Consider the following 17,433-nt stretch of genomic DNA (forward strand, 5'->3'; position numbering starts at 1 on the left):
GAATTGTGTATTTGTCTTATCTGTTTCTGTAGAAGCAAAATTCTTAGTGTCTTCTATTGCAGGAAAGGAGTTTGCCTTAAAAAGAAATGTTGGGTACTAACATATCAAGTAGATTTCTTTTTCCTATAAAGAATGTTTCAATATGTAAAACCACTTTCATTTAGAGGTACTAAATTAATCATAAAACAATAAAGGCAGAAGGAGTGATCTGTTTTAAGGATTCCATTTTAATGGTTTCTAAGCTAATAGAATCACTTTTTAAAGAAATTGTAATAATTTATAAAATGTCTTCTAGCTGAAACTACGTCATTTGTATCCTAATCCAATTCTTACGATATCATCATGAGGCATCTTAGGGCCTTAGGGGAAAGAACATAGTGCTAACATGCAGGTTTCATTGTCAGCATGTTGTAAAGTAAAAAAACATGTCTCTTCTAGTATGTGAACACATAATAGGATAGTTTTGTGGTGAAGAACACAGACTTAAGTGTCAGATTGGTTTTGACTTTGGGCTCTATCATTTACTGGTTATGTCTTCGGGCAGTTAACTATGTCCTCTGTGCCTCAATTTGCTCATAGGATTGTAATGAGGATTAAATTAATGCCTCATACTTAGTTAAGCACTCAGTATAATTTTCGATATAAATAATCAATTATTGTCCCTCTGCCTTGGGCATCTGTTAATTAAGGATTGATCAGGAGACTGCTTATCTGGAAAGAGGTATAGGAGAACTGTAAAGTTATTCCTTTGGAACACTAGAATATAAATCCCCAGTGCTGTGGAAACGTTTCTCCCAACTCCTCAAGTTAACATTGGACATCTAGGGTTTCTTTCTCTTAATGTTGTCGCATTCTCTTGTGATTGTACATTTTTAGGGTTTTTTTTTAATTTTTTAGTTGCTTATTGTTGTTACATTTTTATGGCTGAGTGGATTTGCTGTGCTTTGGAGGGGAGTGAGATTTTTTGGTACCTCAGGAACTTGAGGTTTTGTTCTTCCCCCATTTCTGAACTGGAGAGAACAACGTAAGTAATACGTTCTCCTTGAAGTAAATAATCTGGGTTCCTCATTTTTTTCCTGTTTTGTTATTAATATATAAAATCTTTAAAACTATCGTATTTATGGAGGGCTTACTGCACTAAGTACTTTGTTTTACAGCTTTATTGAGTATTATTGATGTGCAGTAAACTGTACATGTTAAAAGTATACAGATTACCGAATTTTGACAAATAAAATCTCCTGAAACCATCACCACAGTTGAGATAATGAACATCCATCACCTTCAAGATTCCTCATTTTCCTTTATAATTCATCCCTCCCTCCTCCCCTTTCCTATCTTCAGACAACCATTGTTCTGTTTTGTCACTATAGGATATTTCCCATTTTTTTAGAATTTTATATAAATGGAATCGTACAGTATATGCTCTTTTTTGTCTTACGTCTTTTACTGAGGATAAGTATTTTGAGATTCATCCATGTTGGGGTGTTTATCAATAGTTTGATTTTTTTTTTTTTATTGCTGATTAGTATTCCATTGTATGGGTATGCCAAGTTTGTAAATCCATTCACTAGTGATGGACTTTGGGTTGTTTTCATTTTTTGGCAATTAGGTATAGAGCTATCATTAACATTCACATGCAAGTCTTTGTGTGAATATATACTTTTATTTCTCTTGAGAAAAGAATTAGATGTGGAGTGTCTGAGTCTTATGGTAGGTGTATGTTAAACTTTTTGTGAAACTACCAAACTGTTTTATAAAGTGGCTGTACCATTTAACATTCCCCCCAGCTATGCATGAGAGTTCCCTTAACTTCACACGCTTCTCACACTTGGTATGGTCAGTCTTTTAAATGGTAACCATCCAGATGAGCATATAGTAGTATCTTAATGTGGTTTTTATTTGCATTTTCCTGATCAGTAATACTGGACATATTTTCTTAAGATTTATTTATGTTTAGAAAGAGAGTATGAGGGGGGCCAGAGGGAGAGGGAAAGAGAAAATCCTCAAGCAGAAAACCCACTGAGTGCAGAGCCCAATGTGGGGCTTGATCCCAGGACCCTGAGATCATGACCTGAGCTGAAAGCAAAAGTCAACCGCTTAACCCACTGAGCGCCCAGGTGCCCCTGGACATATTTTCATGTGTTTATTTGCCATCTGTATATCTTCTTTGGAGAATTGTGCAACATTTTGAGCATTTCTTGTTTTGTCTTCGTATTGCTGTATGGTAGGAAATCTTTATATATTTTGTCAGATACATGTTTTGTAGTGCTTTCTACTCAAATGGGATTTACCTTTTCATTTTTGACATTTAACAGTGTCTTTGAAAGAGTAAACTTAGTTTTAATGTACAGTTTATCAGTTTTTTCCTTTTGAATTTTATGCTTTTTGCATCTTATGTTAAAAAATAATTGTTAAAACAAGAACTAAGAATTTCCATGTTTTCTTCTAGATGTTTTATAATTTCAAGTTTTTCATGTAGGTTTATGATAAATTTTGAGTTACCTTTTGTGTGTAGTGTGAGGAAGGAGTAGAGGTTCATTTTTTTTCCATCATTTGTTGAAAATGTTATCTTTTCCTCATTGAATTGCCTTGCTCCTATTGTCAAAAATCAACTGGTCTTATGAATGGTGGTCTGTTTCTGGACTTCCAGTTCTTTTCTGTTGATATAAGTCTGTTTTTTTCACTGAGACCAATCTGTATTGGTTACCATAGCTTTATAGTAAGACTTGACAGCAGGTAATTTAAGTCTTCTGACCTTACCTTTCCTTCCAAAATTGTTTTGGCTATTCTGTAACCCCTTTACATTTCCATATAGTTGTAAAATTAGATCATCAATTTCCTTTTTTTTTTTTTTCCTTAAAGCCTGGTGGGACTTTGATTAGGATTGGACTAAAACTATAGATCACTGTAAGGAGAACTGGGATCTTAATGGCATAAGCTTCTGATTTGTAAATATGGTATGTCTCCCTGTTTATTTAGGTTTTCTTCAGTTTTTCTCAACAGTGTTTCATAGTTCTAAGTATACAAGTCTTGCACATCTTTTGTCAAATTTACCCCTATGTCCTATTTTTTGATGCCATTGTACTTAGTATTGGTTTTTAGTTTTGATTTCCATTTGTTTGTTGCTCCTGTGTAGAAATACCATCTGTTTTGATGTGGACTTTGTATCCTGCAACTTTGCTGTGCTCACTTCTTTGTGGCTCTTTTGTAGATTTCTTAAGATTGTCTGCATGTGTTATCATTTCATTTGCAATAAAGACCGTTTTTACCTTCTCCATTTCAATATCTTTGCCTCTGTTTCTTCTTGTCTTGACTAGAATCTCCAGTACAATGTTGAGCAGAAAACTAGGAGTAGACCTCCTTGCCTATCCCTGATCTCAGGGGGAAAGCGTTCAGACTTTTACCATTGAGTATGATGTTAGTTGTAGGTTTTTCCTGGATCTCCTTTTTCAGACTGAGGAAGGTCTATCTGTTCCTAGTTTGCTGAGAGGTCGTGGTGCTTTGTTTGGTTTTTGTTTTTGTTTTAAATAATGGATGTTGAGTTTGCAGATATACTTTTTCTGAGTTTATTGAGATAGTCATATGGCTTTTTTTTTTAGTTTTTTTTTTTTCTAATGGTAAATCAACCATCTGTAGAATCTCCTCATTCCTGATATTGGTAAATTGTGTGTGTCTCTTTTTTTCTGATCAGTCTGGCTGCATATTGGTGAACTTTATTGATCTTCTCAAAAAAGAACAAAAAAGCTCTTGATTTCATAGATCTTTCTGTCTTGGGTTCCGTTTTCTATTTCGTTGATTTCTGCTCTGAAATCTTTATGTTATTCTGCTTCCTTGAGGTTTACTTTGTTCTTTCTATAGTTTTTTTTTTTTTAATTTTTTGTTGTTTTGTTAATCACCATACATTACATCATTAGTTTTTGATGTGGTGTTCCATGATTCATTGTTTGTACATAAAACCCAGTGCTCCACGCAGAACGTGCCCTCTTTAATACCCATCACCAGACTAAGCCATCCCCCCACCCCCCTCCCCTCTAGAACCCTCAGTTTGTTTTTCAGAGTCCATCGTCTCTCATGGTTCGTCTCCCCCTCCGATTTACTCCCCTTCGTTCTTCCCCTCCTGCTATGTTTTTTTTTTCCTTAACATATATTGCATTATTTGTTTCAGAGGTACAGATCTGTGATTCAGTAGTCTTGCACACTTCACAGCGCTCACCATAGCACATCTTTCTATAGTTTTTTAAGGTGGAAGCTCAGGTTGATTCTTTGAAGCCTTTCTGATTTTCTTATAGGTGTTTAGTGCTATAAATATCCCTCTCAGTACAACCTGAGCAGAATCCCACAAATTTTGATAGGTTGTGTTTTCATTTTCATTCATTCATAATGAATGAAATTTACTAATTTACTTTAAATTTTGTTGAGGTATTAGACCTAAAGACTTCTGGAAGAAGTTCGGAATTCCCGTATAAACCTTCAACTCCAGTTTCCCTTTTTATTTCTTATTTGACTTGTTGGGTTACTTAGATGTGTATCATTTAGCTTGTAAATTTTGGTGTTTTTCAGATATCTTTCTGTTATTAGTTTTTCATTCCATTGTGATCAGAGAACATACTTAGCATGACTTGAGTAATTTTAATTTATAGTTGTTTTATGGTGTACATATGGTTTGTCTTGGTAAGTGTTCCTGATGCATTTGAAAAGAATATGCATTCTGCTGAAAAGAATGTATTCCCCCCAGGGCGCCTAGGTGGCTCAGTCGTTAAGCATCTGCCTTCGGCTCAGGTCATGATCCCAGGGTCCTGGGATCCAGCCCTGCATCTGGCTCCCCACTCTGCAGGAAGCCTGCTTCTCCTTCTCCCACTCCCCCTGCTTGTATTCCCTTTCTCGCTGTGTCTCTCTCTGTCAAATAAATAAATACAATCTTTAAAAAAAAAAAGTGTATTCCCCTGTAAGGATATGCATTTTGGTGAAAAAGGATACGCATCTTCTGTTGTTGGATGCTACAGAAATTTCAGTTAGGTCAAGTTGGGGTTATTCAAGTCTTCTATGTGAGTTTCTGCTTGTTCTATTATTTATTAAGAGAAGGGTATTGAAATCTCCAGTTCTAACTGCAGACTTGTCTGTCTCTCCTTGCAGTTCTATCAGTTTTTCTTTCATCTATTTTGAAGCACTGTTATTAGGTGCATGAACATTTAGGACTGTTATGTCTTTGTGATGAATTGGTTCCTCTGTCATTATGAAATGATCTCCATGACCCCTGGTGATATTCTTTCCTCTAAAATCTACCTTGATAATGTAGCCATTCCAGCTTTCTTTTGTTTAATGTTAGAGTGATAACGTTTTTCATCCTTTTTATTTGTGTCTTTATATTTAAAGTGGATTTCTTGTAGGAAGCATATAGCTGGGTCTTGCTTTTTTCTCATCAATCTGATCATCTCTGCCTTCTGTATTAGTTTTCTGTTGTTGCTGTAACAAATTACCACAAACGCAATAGCTTAAAATGACACAAATTTATTCTCTTACAGTTCTGGGGATAAGAAGTCTAAAATGAAGGTCAGTAGGGCTCTATTCCTTTTCTGGAGGCTTCAGGGTAGAATTGTTTCCTTGCCTTTTTCAGCTTCTGGAGGCCACTTGCATTTATTAGTCCCTGAACGTCTTGCTTCTGTATCTACTATTGACTTTAATCCTTCTGTCTCACTCTTATTAAGGTCCGTGTGATTGATTATGTTGGGTCCACCCAGATAATCTAGGATAATCTCCCCATCTTGTGATCTTTAATCACATCTGCAATGTCCTTTTTACCATGTAAGGTAATATAGTCACAGGGATTAGGATGTGGACATCTTTGTGGGGCTAGTATGCCGCCTGCTGCAATTTTTATCTATAACTCTGGTTTACTATTTTAGTAATTTATTGACGGTATATGGTTATACATTTTTAAAGTATCCCAATTTATCTTCAAGTAATAAAATGCCACTTTAGGTATAGCATACAAATCTTACAATAGTTAGTGTATTTGTATTTCTCCTTGCATGCCTTTGTACCGTTGTCATACATTATACTTCTCCATATGTTGTAAAGTTCACAAGACAATGTTATTTTTGTTTTAAAAGTCAACTCTGTATTAAAGATTTCAGTATAGTTGACTTTTGAACAATGTGGTGGTTAGGGGTGCTAACTCCCACATAGTTGAAAATCCACGTATAACTTTGGACTCCCCAGAAACTTAACTACTGAAGTCTACTGTTAACTAGAAGCCTTACCAATAACCAATCAATTAATGCATACTTTGTGTGTTACGTGTGTTATGTGCTGTATTCTTATAATAAAGTAAGCTAGAGAAAGGAAATGTTATTAAGAAAATCGTAAGGAAGGGCACCTGGATGGCTCAGTCAGTTAGGCATCTGACTCTTGTTTTCAGCTCAGGTCCTGATCTCAGCATGGAGTCTGCTTGTCCCTCTCCCTCTGGTCCTCCCCCTGTGTGTGCCCGTGCTCTCTCTCTCAAAATCTTAAAAAAAAAAAAATGAAGAGAGAATATATTTACAGTACTGTAAGAAATCTGCATGTAAGTGGACTGACCAGTGCTGTCAAACCCTGTTGTTAAAGGGTCAACTGTAATAAGAAACAATGTTACATATTTACCTATTTGGTTACCTTTTTTTTTTTTTGTATTAAGTAGATTCCATACTCAGCATGGAGCCCAACACAAGGCTCAAACTCACGACCGTGAGAGCAAGACCTGAGCTGAAAGCAAGAGTTGGACGCTCAACCAACTGAGCCACCCAGGTGCCCCCCCATATGGTTACTATTTTGAGCACTCCCTCATCCATATTTCCATTTAGTATTTTTTTCTTTCTACCTGAAATACTTTCTTTAGCATTTTTTGTAACTGTGGATCTGTCGGTGACAGAACTTTCAGTGTTTGTATGTCTTAAAAAGTGTTTTGTTTTGCCTTTTTTTTAATTTTTTTTTTTAAGATTTTATTTATTTGCGAGAGAGAGAGAATGAGAGACAGAGAGCATGAGAGGGAGGAGGGTCAGAGGGAGAAGCAGGCTCCCTGCTGAGCAGGGAGCCCAATATGGGACTCGATCCCAGGACTCCAGGATTGTGACCTGAGCTGAAGGCAGTTGCTTAACCAACTGAGCCACCCAGGCACCCAATTTTGCCTTTGTTTTTGAAAAACATACTGGCAGTTTATTTTCTTTTAGTAGTCAAAAAATGTTGCTCCCCTGTCTTCTCATTTGCATTGTTTCTGACAAGAAATCTGTTGTCATTCTTATCTTTGCCCCTCTGCCTTTTTTCTCTGGCTTCTTTTAAGATTTACTCTCTATCACTGGTTTTGAGCAATTTCATCATGGTGCACCTTGGTGTCCTTTTCTTCATGTTTCTTTTGTGTAGGGCTCCTTGAGCTTCGTGGTGGATCTGCAGGTTTTCCTGCGTTTCCTGCTGTCCAGCATCTGAAAACTGTTGTTTCATCTATTTTGTCCATTTTTATCTGTTTAAACCAGAAGAGACTACCTGGTCTTTTATACTCCATCTTAGAGTAAGAAGCTCTAGGATTCTTCTTAATTATTATGTGCTTATTTCATGGAATTATGGAAACATTAAGTCATGATTATTGATAGTATCACCTCTGAGTTTTATAATAGGTAAACTGATTATTTCTACTTGACAGGCAGGATAGAAAGCTCACAGGATTGGTGTCAGATCTCAGAAACAGCACATACTAGCTTTGTGATCTTGAGCTTGCAATTGAACCACTTTTAGCTTCAGCTTTCTCATCTGCAGCATGGGAATAATTGCTATCATTTGTGACCCTTGCAAGGATAGATGGAAATTTATGTAAAGAGATTGGCATGTCAAGAGCCTGGCATATTGCCAGTATTCAGTAAATGGTTGCTATTATAATGATGCCCCTTCTCTGTCATCTTATAAATGGATATATAAATAATTTAGTCATCCCAGCAAAAGGAACTGTTTTTCAACAGAGTTAATAAAACTTGTAAATTCTTTCATCTCTAGCAAATTTTACAAAAGAAAAGATTGCCTTACTTTCTGCTGTGACATGATTACATCACACATGACTCACTTGATACAGCTACAGCTATAGTTAATCAAAACCCAGCAAACAAGTAAAAGGTGGCCTACAGCCAAAGTGATTTCCTAGTCCACTACAAATTAGAAGTACAGAGATCAGTGCTAGAGGCAGACCCACTGACAACAGCAAGAAGTAACAGTGGCAGAAAAGCTATAAAAAGCAAACATAAAAACTAAAAAAAAAAAAAAAAAAAAAAAACAGTAGTAAGGGATCGTAACCATTGAAGCTGTTACTCTACAGGCAACAGTGACCCTGGTCATCAAGAAAAGGATGAAATTGGATTCACTGTTCTCAACTTAAGGAAGAGAATTATGTGATATTGTATGGAAGGATTCTATCTATAAGTTCTTTTTTTTCTTTTCACAAGTTTTTTTATTGAAGTACAATTAACATAGTGTTGTTTTAGTTTCAGGTGGACAGTATAATCAGCAATTCTATACATTTCCCAGTGCTCATCAAGATAATGTACTCTTAATTCTCTTTATCTGTTTCACCTCTTCCCCCACCCAGCTCCCCTCTGCAATGACTAGTTAGCTCTCTATATTTAAGATTCTGATTTTTCTATTTTTCTCTTTTCTGTTTGTTCTTTAAATTCCACATATAAGTGAAATCATATGGTACTTGTCTTTCTCTGACTGACTTATTTTACTTAGCATTATATCCCCTAGGTCCATCTGTGTTGCTGCAAATGTGAAGATTTCATTCTTTTTTATGCCTGAGTGATATTTCATATATATACACCGCATCTTCTTTATCCATTCACCTATCCATGGACACATGGGCTGCTTCCATATCTTGGTTATAAATAATGCTGCAGTAAACAAGGAGGTGCATCTATCTTTTCAAATTAGTGTTTTACTTTTTGGGAGGTAAATACCCAGTAGTGGAATTACTGGATTTTATGGTAATTGTATTTTTAATATTTGAGGAACTTCCGTACTGTTTTCCACAGTGGCTATACCAATTTGCATTCCCACCAACGGTAGTACACAGGATTCCTTTTTCTCCACATCCTCACCAACACCTGTTATTTCTTGTGTTTTTTATTTTATCCATTCTGATGGGTATAAAGTGATATCTCACTGTGGTTTTGATGTGCATTTCTCGGATTAGCGATGTTGAGCATCTTCTCATTTCTGTTGACCATCTGTATGTCTTCTTTGGAAAATGTTTACTGAGGTCCTCTGCCTATTTCTTAATAGAATAATTTGGTTTTTTTCGGTTGAGTTGTAGAAGTTCCTTATATATTTTGGATATTATGTTTGGTTGATGTTTTCTTTCACTCTGCAAAAGCTTTTTATTTTGGTTAGTCCCAGTAGTTTATTTTTGCTTTTGTTTCCCTTGCCTGAGGACATGTATCTAGAAAAAATGTTTTTATGGCCAGTGTCAAAGGAATTACTGCCTATGTTTTCTTCTAGGGGTTTTGCGGTTTCAGGTCTCACATTTAGATCTTTTATCCATTTTAAGTTTATTTTTATGTAGGATGTAAGAAGGTGGTAGAGTTTCATTCTTTTGCAGGTAGCTGTCCAGTTTTCCAAGCACCATTTGTTGAAGAGATCATCTTTTTCCCCATTATATATTCTTGCCTCCTTTGTAAAAGATTAATTGACCAAAGAAGCATGGTTTTATTTCTGGGCTCTCTATTCTGCTCCATTAATCTCTGTGCCTGTTTTCTTTTTTTTTGTTTTTGTTTTTTTTTTCGCCAGTTCCATACTATTTTGATTACTATAACTTTGCAGTATATCTGAAAATCTGGGATTGTGTTACTTCCAGCTTTATTCTTTTTCAAGTTTGCTTTGGCTATTTGCGGTCTTTTGTGGTTCCGTATAAATTTTAGGGTAATTTGTACTAGTTCTGTGAAAAATGTTGGTATTTTGATAGGGATTGCATTGAACCTGTAGATTGCTTTGGGTATTATGGACATTTTAGCAATGTTGACTCTTCTAGTCTATGAGTATGGAAAACCTTTCCACTTGTGTCATCTTCAATTTTTTTCATCAGTGTTTCATAGTTTTCGGAGTATGGGTCTTTCACCTCCTTGGTTAAGTTTATTCCTAGGCATTTTGTTATTTTGGGTGCAGTTATAAATGGGATTATTTCCTTAATTTTTCTTTCTGCTGCTTCATTGTTATTCAAAAAAATCATTCACCTTGATCAACTGGGATTTATTCCAGGAATGCAGGGGTGGTTCAGTATTCGCTATTCAATGTGATACATGACATTAATAAGAGAAAGTATAAAAACCATATGATCCTAGATGCAGAAAAAGCATTTGACAAAGAACAACATCCATTCATGATAAAAACTCAACAAAATAGGTTTAGAGGGAACATACCTCGACATGATATTATGAAAAACCCCACAGCTAATGTCAGACCCAATAGTGGAAAACTGAGAGCTTTTCCTCTAAGATCAGGAACAAGACAAGGATGTCTATTCTCCCCATTTTTATTTGTTATATTACTGGAAGTCCTAGCCACAGCAACTGGACAAGAAAAAGACAGGACATGATACTATGTAAGTTTCTTTTTAAGAAATGTTAACTGCTGGTTGAATAGAAAGTTTACTAAATCAAATCTCTAAATCCTTGACGAGGCTGAGTAAATTAATTTCTGCTATGCGTGTTTGGGTTCTATTTAAAAAACAAAACAAGTTGACTTTTTGAAATCGTGCTGTAATCTTCACCTTAAAAGTCTATATTAACATTGTCTTAAATTCTTTTGAATAATAGCATTAGTCTTTTTTATGTGTTCTTTAGAAGAATACAAATTTTGTCTTTCATCTGTCATGTTCTATATTACAGATTCTTTCTCATATAGTTTGCCTAACACTTCTGCCCAGCACTTCAACAATGTTTGGGTTCCTACTATGTAGCAAGTCAGAAAGAAGGTAATACCACCAGGCTGTGTAATTAATGCTTTAGCTCACTGTAGAGTGCTGGTTGCCACGAGCCCCTCATGATGAGAAGGTGGCATAAAACATACAAAATGACCAGTCAGTATAGTTCTTTGTTCTCAAGGAATTTCTAGTTGTGTCTAAGTTCCAAGAGTTGCATAAATTATTTCCTCATCAGATTAGATCACCAACAAATTACCTAGGTGGACCATAGTTACTTGCCTCCTGTGGAAAAGCTATCTCTAAGACCTTGACTTAGAAGAGAGAGATTTTTTAAATCACCAAATGAAGAATTCTCCTGCATTTGTTTCCTCATTTTTATTAAAGGCATTCGCCATTATCTTGTTCCCTATATCCCTTATAAAACTTAATGCTACAAAAAAACCATTTTCTCTCTTGGGGATTTAGTATAATTATTTCCAGTAGACACTAAAAATTCTGTAATTCAGTATATAAATTGTGAGTTAACACCTCTAGGATTTAAATACATGCTTCTCCTTTTCATGGTTTGGTTTTCTGTTTCTTCTTTTACAGCCTTAGCTAATGAATGCCTTTTACTCTAAGGTGACTTAAATCTCATTTTGGAAGGATACAGGATTGAAAACTAAAATAAAAATGATAGAACAATTTAAGAGTGTCTGTAAAAATACTCATTTGGCTGTAATCAAGTGCTTGCATTCATAGTAGGCTGTGCCTTTGGGCACATTATGAGCTAACACCATCAGGGTTTTAAAGTGTAATGTAGCAGTATTCTTGAAGGGCTATAACAGTGATCTTTCCCACCTCTCCACCATCCCCCAAATATTGTCAGGATAATGAAAACATCTTTCTCTATTAGTGGTTGGTAAGAAAGTGTTCATGTGTCATTGCTGAATATCATTAGGTGTTTAAATGGCTGTTGTCTGTAATCATACTATAATTTCAGTTTGTATAGTGTTTTTTCCCCCCATAATTGTTTCAAGGACTTCACTTAAAGCTGTGGTCACCAATATTCATTCCTTCTGCAGTGGGGAGTCTGAAAGGGGACGACCAAGCTACAAAGTGGTCTTAAAAGATGTACCTTTTAAAGAATGGGAGGATTTGCTTCGTCATTGACTGAGACTTAAGCCTGAAGGGGCATCCAAAAGAAATAGGATAGAAATGCAACTTTAAATCTAGGAAAGGAAGGTTAATGTGTGTTACATCAGTTTTCTGGTATGCAGCTATATGTGTCATTGTAGAAAAAAATGAACATTTCAAACGTGGTTATCAGAGCATGTATATTAATGCCAAAGAGCCAAGTTTACATTGTTTTGTTGTAGTCTTAATTACTAATTATTACTTTCTATATATTGATATTATGAAGCATAAGCTTTTAGTTCTTCTGCCTTTCTGTTTTTGGTATGCTAATTTGTTTTAATTATGTGAAGCATAATTATAGAAAAAAACATTCTTCATTGATAGTAAATGCTATTAAATACACAGTTTTTATATAGTAAGAACCTGTCCTACAGAGAACTAGCTCCTTTTTTATTCATAGTGTATTGAGGATATTATGTTTTTGATGATTTATTGTCTGGAACTCATCAGATTAAGTTTTAGCAAATCTTGGTAATTTAAAATAATCCATAAGTACATTAATATCAGAAGTACGCAGTTATTTTTGCTAAACTACCATGATGAAACGTACTAAACTAGATGATTCCCAAATTGAAAATGTTTAGCTTCTTACCAGTATAAGCATTTGAGCTCTGAATTTCCGAAATGTTACTTATATAATTCTACCTGATTTATCAGTGAAATAAATCTTTGCAAGTTTCTTGACCTTACAGATTTTGGGACCCTCAAATCTCGGTCTGGGAGGGGAAGGTTCCAGTTTTACAGTTGGTCATTCACTTATCAAAAAATGTGAAGCACCTACTGTGTGCTGTTGTAGCTGCAAGGGACATTAAAGTAGATGAGAAACAGATACTACCCTTAAGGAGCATATGTTATTACATGGGAAAGAAGCCTCTCTGTACACCATCACGATATAGTATGTTATAAATGCTCTAAAGAAGCATATGCGAGACATAGCATTAACCCAAAGGCAGGAGTAATCTACAAACTGGGTGCTTGGGTCCAGGGTCTCCTCTCTGGCTTCTGTGATGTTTCTTTCATCCTTCCTATCAGTTGCCAGAATTAGGCAAGGGAAGGGTTAGTAGAGAGAATTAGATTTAACTGAGCTAGAGGAGTAAGGGGTGCTCAGGGCAGAAGTTCCCTGATTTGGAGCCAAGGGTGTCTGAGCTCCTTGAGATGAGACTTGATGTGGAAAGAGGGTCACCTCTTCTTTATAATCTATATTAGCAGGGTTGTTTGTTCTCATCAGTTGCATTCACTCCTGCATTTTAAACTTTGTAAGCGTCAGGGACTGCATCTGGGTTGGGATTTTGGAGTTTTTTGTTTTTTGTTTTTAAGCCAAGGACTTTAAGAATAAGTTTTGTGTTGGGTACAGGGGCCCTTAAAGCAATACAAATATATAGATGGCTTAGTTTCAAGGCGCTTTTCATATGGGTGCCAACACTTTAGTACTGTGAGAGCATTTCTCAAGGTATGGTGCTAAGGTAGATAAAATGAAGAAAAATAAGAAAGAAAAGGGTACTTCCCCCCCCCTTTTTTTTCCTTTTATACTTAGACTAAAGGAAGAGGAACGAAAACAAGTGGTTGGAAAGTAGAAATAGGCTAGAAGGTAGCTATTGGTAAAACATGCGGGATAGTTAATTCATTAGGTTGAAAGTGCCTGTGGATCAAGAAATAGTAAGATTAGGAATGTCAGGGGAGTGTCTCGGTGCCACATGTAGCTTGGCAATGACAAATGACTTTCTACTTGATTTGAATCTACTGGTAGATTAGGTTATAGCTCTTGGTAATATGTAAAATTCTTTGTATGTATTTAGGCTATAAAGATTTATTGAATTAAGTTCATCTTTATGATTTATTCCCGAATAGTTCTCAATATTTTAATGTCCTTAGTCTATAATTTAAAAACTTGGAGATAGAGGGGCACCTGAGTCGCTCAGTCGGTTAAGCCTTCTGCTCAGCTCATAATCTCCAGGTCCTGGGATCGAGCTCCAAGTCAGGCTCCCTGCTGTTTCTCTCGCTCCCTCCCTCTGCCCCTACTCCCTGCTCATTCTCCCTCTCTCTCAAATAAAAATCTTAAAAAAAAATACAAAAAACCTTGCAGATAGGAGTTGAGTTTTTGCTAAATCTGTACAGAAACGCAAGTTATTCTGGGGGTCAGAATTATGTTAATATATTATTTGTGAAATTATAAGCTATTGCTCTACTATAATCTGTTACCATCACAGGTCATTCATATGTGTTAGAAATGAAACATCAGGATTGTCTATTGCAGTAGACACGGTGTACTCTTAGTTCATTAGTGATCACTCTTAGTCTCTGCCTTTTCATACTGATTTGATGCACAGATCTGAAGTAAAAAATATATATATATATAGAGAGAGAGAGAGAGTATGTGTGTTTGTGTGTTTCACTATCCTCTAAAGTATGAGCTCATTTTATTGACCTTTTTGTAAATTAGATGCTTTCTGATGCAGCACCTGGAAAACTGAGAATTGTCCATGGAGATGTGTTGACATTTAAGATAGAAAGGGCTTTTCCAGGAAGTCTTAAAAGACAGTGGGAGGATGGTAAGTGATTTGGGGTTTTTTATTATTTTCTTTTACTATTTATAGTACAAATATTTATGTTATTATATGTTACAAATGTTATTATACATTTATATTAAATATTATCAGAACAGAATTAAATAGGTGCTATGCATTGTAATTTTTTCTTTTTTCCAAAATAATAAATCTAATTCCTTTTTTTAAATTCTAATTTACTTGTCTCATATTTTTTAAATGTTCAGAATTCTCTTCAAATAAACTTGCTATTTTTATGATACCATGTAAGGATGGGATAAACTATGACTGTTAACTTTTTCCAAATGGTGAAAAAAGAAATGTTTTAGTAAACCACGCCCCATCTAATTTCCATGGTCTCACATTCAGTGACCAGCCAAGGCACTCTTCATCTGTAGAGTGTTTATTGGGTACCTGCTATGTTCCAGCTCGCTGGGACACATAGATAGGTGGGGTGTATTACTTGCCTGTGAAACCCATCAAAGCAGATGCAGGTGCTACTGTGGGCCTCCATCTAACTGCCTCCTGTCTCCGGCCTCTCCACGGCCGGGCTTCTTCAGAGAGGTTGGCACTGCCTGTCCCCGCCTTCCAACATGCCATTCTCTTCTAAGCACACTGACTCCAGGTTTCCAGCCTTGCCCCAGCCATGCTGGAGTCACACTGACCTCCTGATTTCCTCTTCAGACCTTATCTGACTGAGCTCTCAGGCATTTATGTGACTGTTGCCTACTCTGTTCCAGAGGTTATCTCTGCTCCTGTCTTCCCTGATACCAGGTTCTCCTGTTCTTCCTTTTACATTGTGTGAGCTTTCTGTAGCTATTCTTTGCTGGTGGTTATTTTTCCACCCACCTCCTCTTAGATGTTGTTTCTGAGATTTTTCTTTTTTGAGCGTCTTCCTCGTGCTACAGATTGGCCTGAAGGACTTTGCTCCTGTGGTTTCACTGACCACGTGTATATCGCAGACACTTCCGTCTGTATATGCAGCCAGTATCCCCTTCCTGGGCATCTGACCCTCTAACAGCATCATCTAGGTGCAGATACTTGGACCATATCATGTCCAGATCAATTGTCTTTTTCCTCAAACCAAGTCTTTTTCATATTTTTCCTAAGCTGAAAAACCTAAGGACTTTGAGCAGTAATTAAGGTAGAATTTTTTTCTTTTCTTTTTTTTTTTAAGATTTTATTTATTTATTTGACAGAGAGAGATACCGCGAGAGAGGGACCACAAGCAGGGGGAGTGGGAGAGGGAGAAGCAGGCTTCCCGCAGAGCAGGGAGCCCAACACGGGGCTCGATCCCAGGACCCTGGGATCATGACCTGAGCTGAAGACAGATGCTTAACGGCTGAGCCACCCAGGTGCCCCTAGAATTTTTTTCTTAATAATTCAAAGCTGATTGTGAGAAAACATTGCTTTTGAAGAATAAATGGACTGAAAAATACTTAACCATATCTTTTTATATATTTTTGTTTGATACTATTAGTATGCAGTTTGATTTTACTCTTAGCTAAAATTGTATTCAGAATCCATTAATAAAATCGTTACAGGTTGTTTTTTTCTCCTGCTTACCAGATCCTCCAAATGTACATGTTATTGGAAATCTGCCTTTTAATGTATCAACTCCGCTGATTATCAAGTGGCTTGAAAATGTTTCTTGTAGAGGTGGACCTTTTGTTTATGGCAGAACCCAGATGACGTTGACTTTTCAAAAGGAAGTGGCAGAGGTGAGTTTTAACTTTTTTTTGGCTATTTTATCACATGATCAAATTCCAGAACACAATAATAACTGCATTTTTGTCACAGACTATGTTTTCTAAGTTAATACTCCCATTACACGCACAAAGCAACAACAGCTCAACCAAAAGTTAAACCTGTAATGATGATGACAGGCGTTAACTGCTCTAAGCTCTCCATGGAGAACATGAATGATGTGCTGCCAGCCAAAAAGGCAGTGTAGTCCATGCTGGGACTCAATAGGGCCATAGAACAATTAGAGACAGATAAAACCTGTGGGATATTGGTGATACAGGAATACATAAGGATTGGCATATGATATGTTGAAATTGATATATTGAACTTAATAAGTTCATATCAATGAGAAAAACATTTAACTAATGATAGTTAAAGAATGTAGTAATTGATTTGGAGAGAGGGAAGGGGGTTGGCATCTCATTATGCCGTACGTAGGCTTTCCCTTAATCCTCTCCTTCAGCTGTGCCTGCTGTGCCTGCATTCCCATGACAGGAGTGTTCCAGGTTCACTCTCTAGAAAATAATCCTACAGGGTAGGCAAGGGCAGTTTGTGAGCTCCAGAGGTTTAATGAGGGGATCTGCAGACCATTAAGTGTTTTTTAAAAATTTTTATTATGACCTACAAATACAGAAGAGTATATGACGTATTTGTGTGGCTTAAGAAGAATACCCGAGTCCCCACCACTCGAGTCAGTGGTTACAGTCCCAACATCTTTGACACCCCCTTGTATGCTCATTGTGATGTGATCGTATCTCCTGTTCTCCAGCTGCTATTAAGGTAATCAGTACCATGAATTTGGGACTTACCATTCCCTGCTTAGTTTATCCCATAGATCCTTAGCTGTATAATTAATATACTTTAGTTTTCTCCATTTTTGAACTTATGCAAATGGATTCATACAGCATGTATTCTTTTTATCCTGATTCACTCATGCTGCTCATAGCTGTAGTTTATTTGTGTAGCTAGATACTACCCACTCTTTGACTAACTCATAATTTATCTGTCCATTGCCCTGTTTTAGAACTCTGAATT

General features: G+C 36.3%; 1 protein-coding gene across 2 annotated transcripts in view; it reads left to right on the forward strand.

Annotated features, from left to right (window-relative positions):
- The window catches only part of TFB1M (transcription factor B1, mitochondrial), a 71,195-nt gene that overhangs the window by 5,768 nt on the left and 47,994 nt on the right, over positions 1-17,433 (forward strand). For both annotated transcript variants that reach the window (XR_015768292.1, XM_028103222.2), the window contains exons 3-4: positions 14,550-14,658; positions 16,222-16,373. Coding sequence is in view for 1 of the 2 variants with exons in the window: in XM_028103222.2 (XP_027959023.1) it covers positions 14,550-14,658; positions 16,222-16,373 (261 nt within the window). In the remaining variant the exon portion in view is untranslated. The remainder of the gene's footprint in view (positions 1-14,549; positions 14,659-16,221; positions 16,374-17,433) is intronic.

Source organism: Eumetopias jubatus, unplaced genomic scaffold (assembly GCF_037043125.1).
Source record: "Eumetopias jubatus isolate StellerSeaLion01/CBP00866 unplaced genomic scaffold, mEumJub1_p1.0 scaffold_6, whole genome shotgun sequence".
Classification (NCBI taxonomy): Eukaryota; Metazoa; Chordata; class Mammalia; order Carnivora; family Otariidae; genus Eumetopias; species Eumetopias jubatus.